Below are 13,515 nucleotides of genomic sequence, written 5' to 3'. Positions count from 1 at the left end.
GACAGTTGAAGTGAAAAGGAACACACCCTGTTCCGTATACATTCACTCCGTACATTTTGTGTTTCATTTCAGGTAGCGTGTGGACACACGGGGGGGGCCGTCGGAATTTGATAGCTTGCCTAAGCTCGGCTCTGACTTGAGCATCGTAATCGTCGGCACAGGTAACGGTTCGCTCTCTGAAGAGTCCGCCAAATTTGACTCCTGCTGTAAGGAGTGTGCTGATTTGCTGAGAGCAAACCGTGTGACGGCCATGATGCGTCTCCAACTGTCTTGCCCCCCCCCCACTCCCCAAACCTTCCTGGGAGGGGGGAGGTGTCAGGTAGCAGTTCGAGAAGCGCTGAAGGCAGGTGAAGGGCGTGCTTAGAAAAATTGCTCAGCTGTCAAATGCTGGTGGCCTCATGTCTCTCTCTCTCTTTTCTATATATAAAATTTCAGGATGAACCTAAAATGCATTCTAACCTCCAAAAAGAGTGAAGTCAATCAAGTGCTCGATCGATGGTAATGTCCCGATGTATGCCTTTCTGTGACTCTTCCAGTCTCTCTCTTGCGGTCTGCTTATGACTCTCTCAGTGTTCACTTTCATAGAAATGTTGATCACTTGTTAGGTGTCTTGACCTTCATGATGCAGAGGGCTGTTTGATTGTCAATTCTGATTAAAACATCAAATGTATTGGTACAGGTTGACTTTAAAAGCTGACATTCTATGTTCATCCTGAAATTTCAGCCCCAAACGATGAACTTGGACCTCCTGGGGGGTTTTTTTTTTTGATGTTTTAATTTCAGGGCACAAAGCACATGGGGAGAACATTGAAAATGAGGTCATGTGGACAAAAGAGGGCCAGGCCTCAACTGAGCCGCTGGCTCGGTCACTTCCGAGCCAGTGGCAGTGACGTGATCAGCCTGTGGGCCCGCGCTTGTTATTGATAAGGTCTTTGTGATGCTGCTAATGCCCAAAAGGTTCTTTCCTCTGCTCACATGGCCTGTCCAAAACCTTCCCAGGAGGCCCAAAGGGACAAATCTGAATCGGACTGGAAAATCGAATTGCCGCCGTCGTTCGTTTTAACTTCACAACACCAGCTCAAGACAATTTAGTGTGTAATGCTTCATTTGGAGTCTTGGTGGATGCATGCGTAAAAGACTAATTGAAACAAAGACTTCCAAACCTATCAACATACTCGTTTCTGTCCGGAGAAAAGTGTGGCGGTGTTAGTGGACTTGTTTGTGTCAACTTGGCAGAATGAAGTCACAGGACATGCGGGTTTTGTTTTGAACATTCCGGTCAAGCATTCTGGGCTCCAGGGTTAAATGTATGTTGTAGATGAAATGGGGCGCTTTGAACAAAAAGATAATAAATTGCTATTTACACACGAACCCTTCCTAATTGGGTTTTTTATTCCGTTTTTAACAGCATAAGGGAAAAAAAGTCATGTCGGTTGAAGCAATTGCACAAACGAGCACACTTTGCAGGAATTGCTGTCATGCCAACTCCACCAGGCACCGCCTCTTAAAGGCACATGCATGTACAGGACAAAATATAGATTCTGAAAACTTCCTATCTGGTACGGTAATTCTATGCAGATAATTGTTCCTTTCATAAACATTTAGTTGACTTCCACATAGTTTATTTGGGTGAAGGAGTCACTCTTTAAATTAATCACGCTTTGCAGGAACACGGGGTAAGTTAACATTAATTTTTCGGAACCGTTAACTGGTTAAAACAAAAATGTACATCAGATTTCCACCGACTGAGGTCGACCTGGATTCTCATGATAAATGACTTCAGTTTTTAAAGTGTCATAGGTCAAGTTTTAAAAATATTGTGGCTCGTCTTTCCAAATTTTAGGGGTGGAGGTGTTCAATGACAGAGACGGTGTATCTTACTAAACAGGATTTATTAGTTTGCACAAATATAAAAACGAGACGGGACAATAGACAGTCTGATACACACACAAAAGATTTTTTTTTTTAATCCAACAGATCCTACACCATTGAACCAGATCTGAATGCCTCTAATACTCTTCGCCTTCCTCGTCATCAGGCAGGCTGTCGGTGCCCACCTCCTCGTAATCTTTTTCCAGGGCGGCCATGTCTTCTCTGGCTTCAGAGAACTCTCCCTCCTCCATGCCCTCACCCACATACCAGTGCACAAAGGCGCGCTTGGCATACATCAGGTCAAACTTGTGGTCCAGTCGGGCCCAGGCTTCGGCGATGGCCGTGGTGTTGCTCAGCATGCACACGGCCCTCTGCACCTTGGCCAGGTCTCCGCCGGGGACCACGGTGGGCGGCTGGTAGTTGATGCCCACCTTGAAGCCGGTGGGACACCAGTCCACAAACTGGATGGAGCGCTTGGTCTTGATGTTGCTGATGGCCGAGTTGACGTCCTTGGGCACCACGTCGCCGCGGTACAGCAGGCAGCAAGCCATGTACTTGCCGTGGCGGGGGTCGCACTTGACCATCTGGTTGGCCGGCTCAAAGCAGGCGTTGGTGATGTCGGCCACGGACAGTTGCTCGTGGTAGGCTTTCTCTGCCGAGATGACGGGGGCGTAGGTGGCCAGGGGGAAGTGGATGCGCGGGTAGGGCACCAGGTTGGTCTGGAACTCCGTCAGGTCCACGTTGAGGGCGCCGTCAAAGCGCAACGAGGCGGTGATGGATGACACGATCTGCCCTATCAAGCGGTTGAGGTTGGTGTAGGTGGGCCGCTCGATGTCCAGGTTGCGTCGGCAGATGTCGTAGATGGCCTCGTTGTCCACCATGAAGGCACAGTCCGAGTGCTCCAGGGTGGTGTGGGTGGTCAGGATGGAGTTGTATGGCTCCACCACAGCCGTGGAGACCTGGGGGGCGGGGTACACGGCAAACTCCAGCTTGGACTTCTTGCCGTAGTCCACCGATAGGCGCTCCATCAGGAGGGAGGTGAAGCCTGAGCCCGTACCGCCGCCGAAGGAGTGGAAAATGAGAAACCCCTGTAGGCCTGTGCACTGGTCAGCCTGCGGGAAAGGAGGAGGAAATCCAAATTTTTTTTTACAATCAAACAAAAATTGCCAGCCAACGACAAGTGTAGATTTGACGGGCCGTGAAGCGGTCTGTGCGTTAACCGAACTAGCGGTAGTTGTGTTGCGTGCGACTGTGGGGTGGGGAGTTACCAGTTTGCGAGTCCTATCAAGGACCAGGTCAATGATCTCTTTTCCAACGGTGTAGTGACCACGAGCATAGTTGTTGGCGGCATCCTCTTTCCCGGTGATCAACTGCTCAGGATGGAAGAGCTGGCGGTAGATCCCTGTGCGGATTTCATCTGTCGCGGACCGCAAAGACAATGCTTTTTAGATCATGGCCTTTGACATTTACAACTCAAAGGCAATTGGAACATTTTCTGTGGCTAGCTCCACAATGTTCTCTGGTGAGTATGATGTAATTTCAAAGTCTTGTCATTAGATCAAAATGGATTCCTATATAGATGTATAGAGATTGTTGAGATCAGCAAGTTATGCCAAATACCCGCTACTTCCCTTTAACACAATCTTTTTTTCGTGTCAGGTCAAAGATGCATTTTTGGTACCGATGACGGTTGGCTCCAAATCTACGAACACTGCTCTGGGGACATGCTTGCCAGCTCCAGTCTCGCTGAAAAAGGTGTTAAAGGAGTCGTCCCCCCCTCCGATGGTCTTATCGCTGGGCATCTGGCCGTCAGGCTGGATGCCGTGCTCCAGGCAGTACAGTTCCCAGCAGGCGTTGCCCATCTGGGCACCTGCCTGGCCAACGTGCATGGAAATACACTCGCGCTGCGGGGGAAAAGTGGGTGAGACAAAGTAAATTTTTATTTTCAGTTAAACTGGGTCATATTAACACCAAGTTTACTTTTGGGATAAATTATATTTTTAATGCAAGATAAGCTTTTGTATACATCTAAGAAAAAAGATACTTTGAGCTACCCTCTGCCTGCTTTTATTTTTATTAATCTATTACGACACCTATGATCTATTTGGGCTTTTGCAGTCACATGACTGCTCCAATCAATCCAATGTCACCAGGAGTGACTCCATTCAAACAATCAAATGGCACCCGGTAGTCACATGACTGAACAGCATTTTCAAAGTGACTTTAATACAACGCAGCCAAGAAGAGCTCTGAACAAAATCATAATTAAGGTCACTTTTCTTCCTTCATTCAGATTTATTACAGTTAGCGAAAAGTTGGGCAACATGATTTTGCACATTCTCAACTCAACTGTATTCTACTCCATATTTTTGTCCATTTTAGATTCAGTATTTTTTTAAATCACAACTTACTCAGTATTTTGTCATTAAACACTTGCTCGAGCAATTATTGATAACTGCACTTTGAACCGAGGTGATATTATTCCCAGCAACAAAGTTAAAACATTTTTCGTCCAGCTGCCAGTGTGTTGCGTTCAAGGACAAACGGCCATCTGACGACTTTCTGTGAGGCTGAGGATTAACTTCCGGCTTCACCGCGCGGTAACACGAAGGCCTAAATGCGTAGCGCGTTTATTAGTCGGCAAAGAAGCATTAAAAACATTTTAAAACAAGAAGGTCCATTGATTGGTTAAAACGACTCTTTCACCCTCCCACCCCCTGCACAATTGAACTACGCAGATTTTTTTTTGATCGCAGCAACGCACTCGCCCAGCAAAAAAAGCTACAATATTTTTTTTGTTAGGCAGAACATTATATCATCTGTGACCCACCGACTCTGGAATAATTATTTTAAATTAGCATTGCAAAATATTTCCGAAATACGACGACACAGCTGCATCATCTGCTGTCCTTTTTTGCAAATTGTTCCTCTAACGTTGTTATAGTAAGTAAGTAGTGTCATTAATATTAGTTTCACACTTACCATATTTGTAGATAGATATTCTTCGTTGACGTCGTGTAGTCGGGTGAAGAAGTTCAGTGAGCTGACGGGAAAAGGAGGCAAGGGTACTTATATAGTTTTGCGGGGGCGGGGCGAAGGGCGAAAGTTTGAATTTCTCGCGAGCGAACCGTTGTCCCCCCCTCAGAGAACCGTTGCTCGTGGTGCGTTCAGAGTAACTCGTGAACATCTAAACTCGATTAAGGCATCACGTGTTGCTTGTTAGAGTGAGATGGTTAAATGATTGCGTGGTTGTTTCTTTCATATTTGACGGTTCGAGTATTAAATTAGGGCTTCCGATTCAAAACAAGAAAATTATATATATAAATATATATATAATGAATGACTGATTATTGTGCAGTGGCGTAAAATTACACTGCGCACCCACTCAGGTGTTTTCTTTAGCCCGTGAGGGCAATTAAAAAGCAGGAATATCCCCAGTGAAATGTAACAAGCTGAAAACAACAAAATGGATAAACACGAGTGTCTGTGTTATCCATTTACAGAGGTATTTTAACTGTAATGGTTTATCATTGTGGCTATGTTGTGCACATGTGCTTGTAAAATGGTGACCAAAGTAATTTGCTGCACAGAAGAAGGGACGTGTTTTAAAACCAAAATGCAGTGACAATAATACTGAGACACGTGAACACCTCTTTTAAAGTTGTTTACTGTTTTGGTTATTTTGTGCACACTGATATAATCACACTGTGATGCGTCCTTCTAAAATGGCGGTTACCAGCGAAATTGAAATTTGAAATGCCTCTCATATCGACTTTTGGAGTTGGATTACAGATTGACCTCGAGTGTTTTGTCGTTTATTCCACCGGTCAGCCTTCCTTCACGACTGTGTAAATGTGATGAACGTCTGAAAACAAATCGCTTTCTCGTTGCGGAATTGGAAATGATCGAAATACGACATAGCTCCGCGCCTTTTCTCCTCCATTGTGCTATATCCGACTCTGACATCATTATTGCAGGCCGACGGGGAGGATCGTTGCGCACCGCCCTTTAAGACGGGTCCGAGGCTCGGTCGTTGAAGAAAAAAAAAGTCGTGGCCGCGGTGCTGGTTCCGAGACGCAGGGGGGAAAACGTCTGAGTCCGACCCACGGTCCCATCCAGCTGGCACGGAGGCGAAAAACAAATCGTGAGTGTTTTTCGCGAGAGCCGACACGCCCGGGCAAAGAGGAAGGAAGGGTGGGGGAGGAGGACCGCGAGGACGGGGGAGGACCGACCGGACTCGAGGCCGCGAGAGACGGAAGTGAGAGAGGGGGGTTGCTCCGAAGAGGAAGCCCTATCCCTTTAAAAAGCGAGTGGGACATAGCGGTGCGAGGAAAGGAGAGGAGGGGGAGAAGAACGAGGAATTAAAAAAGAAAAAGAAGAAAGACACAGGGAGGGCGGAGGGAGAGCGGGCGATAAAAAAAGAAAGATGACATCCTCGCGGCTGAGCGGCCGAGGTGGGGCGACGGGCCGCGGCCCGGTGAGAGCGCCACTCGCCCGGGCCACGGCTTGACTCCAACAACGAGGCTTCGGCAAACATCCGAGTGGCCTAACGGACGGGCTCGGAAAACAGATTGATTCATTAAAACAAAGCATGATTTGACGGCTGACAGATACGTGTTTTATAACCCTTAATCGCTCTCCCGTGTTACAAAAAAATATATCTCTATACTTTTACTTCACGTGTGTGTACATTAGTGTAAAATTCCGACGTGAGGTTATGGAGGCAGTCGAATTGGTATGATTCTTTTTTTTTTAACCGTGGCCTGGTTGTCGTTGAATTAATCCAAGTAAAAGATTCGAGTAAGAAGCGAGAGGGTATCTTGGTGCTTCCCGGCCTGCGTGCGTTCACCGCTGCGCCCATTTGGTTTCTCTGCATCATGCCGCCCCCGTGACATCATCACTTTCTTTCTTTCTTCGTTTTTTTTGTTTGTTTGTTTAAACCCACCTATTTTCCTTTTTCAACGTTTGAGGTGACGGCTCAAGTATTTTTTTTTACCCCCGGAGCCGACCCAAACCATGCGAAAGCTGCCCTCTTTGATCTCAACCAGGAGCTGATTTTATAATCTCCATCTCAGTGACACAAAATGGATGCTGCGTGGAGCAATTTCCTCTTCCAGGTAGGCTTGGTGAGACTCTTTTTTTATTATTATTATCATTATTCTTAATTTGACTTGCTCACACAGCGCCAGTAGCAACAGCTGCTGCGGTGGCAAGTAATGTGCACGTTTGCCGATGATGGCTTCTTGTCTCTCCAGAATGCTCCCACCCAAAACCAAGTGGAGGGGAGCCTCCAATCGGAGCTCATGTCAGTCCATACAAGCTCCCCCCAAACCCCACCCACTGAGCACATAGCTCAGCCTCCCTCCACGGTGGACACCACAGCTCTCAAAGAGGAGCCCATGCCCATCGAGGTCCATGGAGCTGATCCACACCCTGCTGCTACTTCACTAGGTACACCAATGGACACAGTGACGGGCATACATTTGTCAACTGTTACCTATCTTCATGTACATTTTGAAACCACCACCGCTATGCTACAATTTAGGCACGGCTTCAGTATTTCTTCTCTTCCTGGGCAAAAGGGATCCCTTTCAATCAATCTTTCATTGAAGGCTATGAACGTAGCCTAAACCGCAAACGAGTGAGCCACAATTTCCCCAGGGGATGTCACATTGTTTTGTGCATAAAGCCCATTGAAATGTTGGTCAGGGTGGTGGTAGTTTTTGGGTGGTTCATACCATAAACGATGGGAAAAAAAAATCTAACCAGCATCTTGTAAAGGAAAAGTTATTGATATTCCGTCTCTCTGTCCCCTCCCACCACATTTCCTTGATCCAGTGAAGCCCATGTCTCGGCCAGCCCGCGTGCCGCACATCTGTGCCATTTGCAACAAGCAGTTCAAGAACAACTACAACCTTCGGCGGCACCAGTCGGTCCACACAGGGGTACGCATGAAGGACAGGGCCAGAGAGCAGGCGGAGGGGCTGCAGGAGGGGGCCGCTGGCCAGGTGGTCACGGTGGTCCCGTCGGTGATGGCGGTTGGGGCTGGAGGGAGGGCGGAGAGGACCCCAGGAGTGCCCCTCACATTGCTGCACCTCTCCGCCCTTCCCCTTCTGGCTCCTCCCGGCGTGCTGGCGGGGGCCCAGCAGTCAGACCTGGGTTGTCAGGATGGAGAAGGGGTTGCCATGCCCACCGTGGTGGCTAGTGTTAACCCCCATGCTCCGCCTCCTGCTGCTGTCGTCATGGCCACAGGGGCGACAGTACAGGTGGGTCAGGGCCTTGTGCGGATGGCTGTTGTCAACCCCAACTTCAAGCATGTTGTTTCTTGAGCCGCTGCCTCCAGGGATGGTTGAGTTTGGCTTTCGTGTGTCACCTGAAAACCTCCTCTGTGTTCGGGTTGACGGCTGTGGATTTTAAAAATGCTATACAGCCCTGTGCAAATACCAGTTTGTTGATGTGATTATTCAAGCAGGATGACAAATCTTTCCAAAGCTTTTCCATCATTTATGTGAACAAAAGACTTAAAACTCAATTGCCCCCCCCTCAAAAAAAGCATTTTTTTTACCACATCTCAATAGTGTCACTTCACTTCCTCTTGTTTTATCTTTTTTTTAATATACCACAAAAAAGCTGTCATTTGAACAGGGGTGTGTTGACTTTTTCTATCCACTGTACAAGTCTCCGTGAAGCAATGAGGCACCCCAAGCAACTCCATCCTCGTAGTCAGGTTTTAGAAACGTGCCAGAAGCCACCACCGCGCTCCTCTGCATGTTCTCTGCAACCAAAAAGTAGTCATCTAACATTCAGACTGAATATTAACGCAATGGGGGGCTGTATGCTAAATACGTTAATAATATGTTAATGTATGTGTTGATTGGAAAAAATGCAAGACACAGAATCCGCAACAGTTGAATGGCGACAACCTTTACTGTTTTTTTTGAAGACGTTTCATTCAAAAGGCTTCGTCAGTTTGGTATCTGGGTTTGAAAAGAGGTGTGAAAGAACTCAGAACTGAAGAAGCCTTTTGGATTAAAGGTAGCGCATGTTCAACACCGGAGATTCCGGTTGCCTCCATTCAACTCCTGCCTATTAATAGAAATGAAACGTGGGCGTTTTTGCATGATTCCAATTTTTTATTTATGTATTTTTCCCCTCTGAACTTTTATGGCACGTTTTTATCTGGCTGCCCACTTTCCCCCCCTCAGCGGCCCGCCAATCAAAATCCCACGCCGGTGAGAAAGAACCACGCATGCGAGACGTGCGGGAAAGCCTTCCGCGACGTTTACCACCTCAACCGCCACCGCCTGTCCCACTCGGACGAGAAGCCCTTCTCCTGTCCCATCTGCCAGCAGCGCTTCAAGAGGAAGGACCGGATGAGTCACCATGTGCGCTCCCACCAGGGCGGTGTGGAGAAGCCTTACATCTGCCCCCACTGCAGCAAGGCCTTCTCAAGGTGATACTCTTGAATAACGTCTCTGTAGTTCTCAACTTGTGGACGGCGAGCTTTATATATATATATATATATATATATATATATATACATACACACAGATTTTTTTTAAAGTGGTCTCGTTATTTCATGATCAAAAATGTTGCGCAATTTTAGTTTTCATGAACCCTAATAATAACTGGGAGTGTCTTGTAGAAGTTTATTTTCAGACTCCTCAGACGAGTTTTTTCAACAGTCAAAACATGTCCCATTGGAAGTCAGAAGAGTTTCACCTTTCTTTCTCCACGTTCTCCAGGCCCGACCATCTCAACAGTCACGTGCGACAGGTGCACTCCTCAGAGCGGCCCTTCAAATGCCCGGTACGTCCATGTTGACTCATCGTGGCAGCTGTACACCGAACCTATTAACAGATGACAACAGGTTAAGGTTGTGTAGCTATTTAAAACCACAGAAGATATGGCCCCCTTACCATCCGGCCGTGCAAGGTCTGGACTGGATTTAGTTCTTTAGTCCGGCGTTTCATTGCTGCACTCCATTAATCGGATCATCCATGTGACCCGAGGTGTTCGATGCCCCTGATTGGTCAAGATGGAGTTCATTTGTCTATGTAGAACATTGGTTGTGATAGGTTTAACACTTACTAAAATCAATATTACACATCCGTCTACATTTTATTCGATTTTTTTTTTCCTCTCTCTCCGACCCAGACATGCGAGTCCAGCTTTGCCACGAAGGACCGTTTGCGTGCGCACATGATTCGCCACGAGGAAAAGGTCCCATGCCACATCTGTGGCAAGCTCCTGTCGGCCGCCTACATCACAGATCACATGAGGGTGCACAACCAGTCACAGCACCACGTTTGCCATCTGTGCAACCGCAGTGAGTCCACGTTAGCGAAATGAGTTTGATACTCTCGCCATAGTGCGCTGAAGGTGATTTCCGACTCTTTTGGCCATCAGGCTTCACCACACTGACCTACCTTCGCGTCCACGCCCAGAAGCACCACGGCCAGGAATGGAAGGACAGCCCAGGAGGCTTTGGTGGCACGGCGTCCGGCGGCGTGCTCGTCTGCCATCTCTGCGGCGTCCACTGCAAGACGCCCACCCAGCTCCAGGGCCACATGGGCACCCACAGCGGCAGCCAGGGCGCCCAGAGCACCGCCACCTCCAACGTGGCCGCCACAAGCTCCATTTCCCTCAGCAACATGGTGACGGCGCCCACCGTGTATGTCACAGGCGGCACGGTGGTGGACCTCCTGGTCACGGACTGCTCGAGCATTGCGGCGCCGCAGTCGCAGAGTTAGCGATAGCCAGGTCAGCAGCAGCAGCAGCAACAACAGCAATAACCTCAGTCCTTGAAATCAAAAGAGGGCAAGGTAAGAGAAGAAGACGCGTCGATGCTAATCAGTTTACAGTTGCTGATCAAAGTCGGAGGGTCACAACCACGTTACATTTCGACACATTTGCATTTCAACAAGCTTGGATACGTCATCGTCATAATCTGAAACTGTGGCCGGTCGTGCATTTTGGTAGCTGGGCCTTCCGATTTCGATTTACATGGTAACACACGGAGGCTAAAATGTGATTGGGCAAAAAAAACAAAAGCAATCGAACATCCACACACTACCTGGAAGCAATGCAGCCCAGGTCAACACTAAAAATGAAGAGAAGAGACTTGAGAAGAAATGCACACTATTTCATGGAGAGAATGCTGATGTTGTTAACGTAGGTCAGTGCTTTTGTTGCATTTAAGACGGCAGAGAAGGCCTTGCTGCCCCACCACCGATCCAGGATGCTCGTATCCAACTCAACTGATGACAACTGTGCTCTTCTGGGTGTTTGTTGTAATTAGAAGTCTCTCTCTCTCTCTGTGTTTTACTCACACCAGCGCTGATCTTAACCTATTTTTTTGTTTTGCAGCTCACTGACTAAAAATATTTAGTGCTTGTGTTAAGAATGAGAAATTGCGCTCTGAAAAATACAATATCTAAATGACAAGGGAAGTTGATTCGGTGTGGACGAGGCAGGGCGTCTTTAGCATGTTAGCTTGTTTGTTCACTGACTTTTAATACGAGTTTTTTTATACAAAGTGGTTACCTTTAGGAATTAGCGGTTTCTAGATCAGGATGTGGATATGGCATGGTAGCAAGTACTTCTTGATAAAAGGTACAAAAGGTCGCCACGGAGGTTCAAGCACCTTGAAGGCCCTTTCACACTGCACTTGGCACCACAAAGAACGCAGTTGGCGAGCCCGTTCATTGTGTAAGTGCTGCTTTTTGGAGACTGGCGACCACGAGTAGATTTTTTTTTTCTTTTCCATTGACCGTGCACTCTGACAACATTGGTTGATTTCAGAATGCAAATAGCAAGAAATTTTGATGCGGTTGTACAGTGGAAAGGAAAGAGAAAGCGGTGTCCCGGTGGCTCTGAGACACAAGGCAGATGAGGCGCTGAAAAAGAAACCGCTCCCTGTGCCGCTTGACGTAAACCTCGAGACGTTCTTCATTGAGCTGTAGCTCACAGGTGAGCCTAAACTCCCCCAGATCCTGGACCCGTATCCATCTTTTAGCTGCTATTTGTCACTCCTCTGTCTCCTCCTTTTATGTAAAGCCTACTGAACATCCAAACGAGTGGCTAAAGGCACCGGGCTACTTCTGTGTCGTGGGCCAATGAAGTGCAGTGTGTAAGTGCCTTATTGCTGTCCAGTGGAACTTCCAAAGGTTAATCCCCCCCCCCTGAAGTGGGACCATTTGTGAAAAGTCGACCGACATCCAAGTCAAACAAAACTTATCGTGACGTGTGTGACTGTCAATAAATGGTGTCTCAATGTTGGGAATATTGACAGTCTTGAAATGTATTTCTCACCGGGAAACATGTTTTGAAACAAGAACAACTTGGAAGTCAACTAACATTGGAGGTTCCACTGTCATTGTTTGGTTTGTCGAGATGAAAATAGGCTTGGAATGAGTTTTCTTGCGCTAAAGTTTTCTTCTCTAGATCGCGCCGGGCGACACTTCTGATTTTAACACTGCGACTCTTGCACCCAGACGATTTAAACAATAAAACAACTTTTGCATGAAAGCAATCCCAACTCGGTTTATCAGCACAAAATGAACTTTGGGGTTGTTTCTCTAAGATTTTAAATAATAATACCAGATGTTTTTTTTTTTTTTACTTTTTTGAAAAAAATGATTTTGTTGGCCATTTGTTTGATTGTAACCGTTATTTCCATAGTTTTTTTTTTCCCCATTTGTTTTGTCTACCTGCCTCTCCAATGAGTAAACGTAAGACATTAGATTTAGTGTGTATAGCACCTAACATATTTATCTTCATCAAGTGACATGGCTCTCACTGGTTGCATCTGTTTTTAATGTGCTATAAAAAGGACTTGAAATGAGTGCCACAGCAAGTTGACAAACTTTTTCAGTTTTGAGAGAATATTTCCTTGACCTTTTAAAGTGACGTTACTTTACTGTAGTGTTTAAAACGTGTTCTTCCTTCCTCCCTGGTGAGAAAACTTGTTATTCACTAGACAATAATATTACTTTACTTCCATTTACACTAAGAGAGAAAAAAAAATACCTCTTGAAATCTGTGCGGCTCTTGTGATAAATCTGAATGCCTTATCGTACTCGACTGCATTTGAATTATTTTATGATGATCAGATCTTAGTCATGGGATTCATTGAGAATATTAATGGGATGTATTTATATTTATATTTTTATATTTCTCAACAGTATGCATGTCCAAAAGGTTCATGCGAAAAACAAACAAAAATGCTGATTACCGTTATAAACATTAGGCCATTTTGTAGCTGAGCTAGAGATCATGTTATTTTGTAATTTGGACAATTTCAAGTAAAATGGGTAAACATGCGTTGTGTTGTGTTTTCATCTCTTCAGCCATTTACTTTTTTTTAAACCACCAAATGCATTTGTGGGGTTGGTTATAAAGAAGATAATTTGTACTTTTTAAAATATTGGTGAATGAAAGAAAAATTGGCTGCAGCACAATGTACACTTTTTATCCAAGGCCAAAGGACTGGTGCTCAAGCACCACTTTGGGGGCCGTTGTGTGCACGTGCCTGCCCCTAAAGGACATTTCTGAATCTGTACTTTTGAAAAACTTTTACTGAAGAGTTTCGTCCGTTCTTTTCCCAAAAAGATCAAGCGTGTGCCACCTGTGCAATTAACA

The 13,515-nt window shown here is 46.3% G+C and overlaps 2 protein-coding genes across 4 annotated transcripts; one reads left to right on the top strand and one right to left on the bottom strand.

Moving 5' to 3' along the window:
* Positions 1–1,873: 1,873 nt before the first annotated feature.
* LOC127604681 (tubulin alpha chain-like) lies at positions 1,874–3,811 on the bottom strand. Its single transcript, XM_052071893.1, has 3 exons — positions 3,554–3,811; positions 3,141–3,289; positions 1,874–2,984 (listed from the first exon to the last, which is right to left on the bottom strand). Exons 1-3 carry the CDS (start codon positions 3,759–3,761, stop codon positions 2,010–2,012), a joined length of 1,332 nt encoding a protein of 443 aa, XP_051927853.1. The 5' UTR covers positions 3,762–3,811; the 3' UTR covers positions 1,874–2,009.
* A 1,599-nt stretch (positions 3,812–5,410) lies between these two features.
* On the top strand, positions 5,411–13,196 carry mazb (MYC-associated zinc finger protein b (purine-binding transcription factor)). Of its 3 annotated transcripts, XM_052071897.1 has the most exons (8): positions 5,411–6,016; positions 6,843–6,998; positions 7,128–7,323; positions 7,711–7,817; positions 9,078–9,325; positions 9,618–9,681; positions 10,030–10,201; positions 10,282–13,196. In XM_052071897.1, the coding sequence occupies exons 2-8, from the start codon at positions 6,957–6,959 to the stop codon at positions 10,623–10,625; spliced, it is 1,173 nt and encodes a 390-aa protein (XP_051927857.1). In that variant the 5' UTR covers positions 5,411–6,016; positions 6,843–6,956; the 3' UTR covers positions 10,626–13,196. The 3 variants fall into 3 exon arrangements, with proteins under 3 accessions (XP_051927857.1, XP_051927856.1, XP_051927858.1); XM_052071896.1 differs by having other exon boundaries at positions 5,411–6,998; XM_052071898.1 differs by having other exon boundaries at positions 5,413–6,989.
* Positions 13,197–13,515: the final 319 nt, after the last annotated feature.

Source organism: Hippocampus zosterae, chromosome 7, assembly GCF_025434085.1.
Source record: "Hippocampus zosterae strain Florida chromosome 7, ASM2543408v3, whole genome shotgun sequence".
NCBI classification, from domain to species: Eukaryota; Metazoa; Chordata; class Actinopteri; order Syngnathiformes; family Syngnathidae; genus Hippocampus; species Hippocampus zosterae.
The sequence above is the reverse complement of the archived record's forward strand: the minus strand, read 5'-3'. Positions and strand labels throughout refer to the sequence as shown.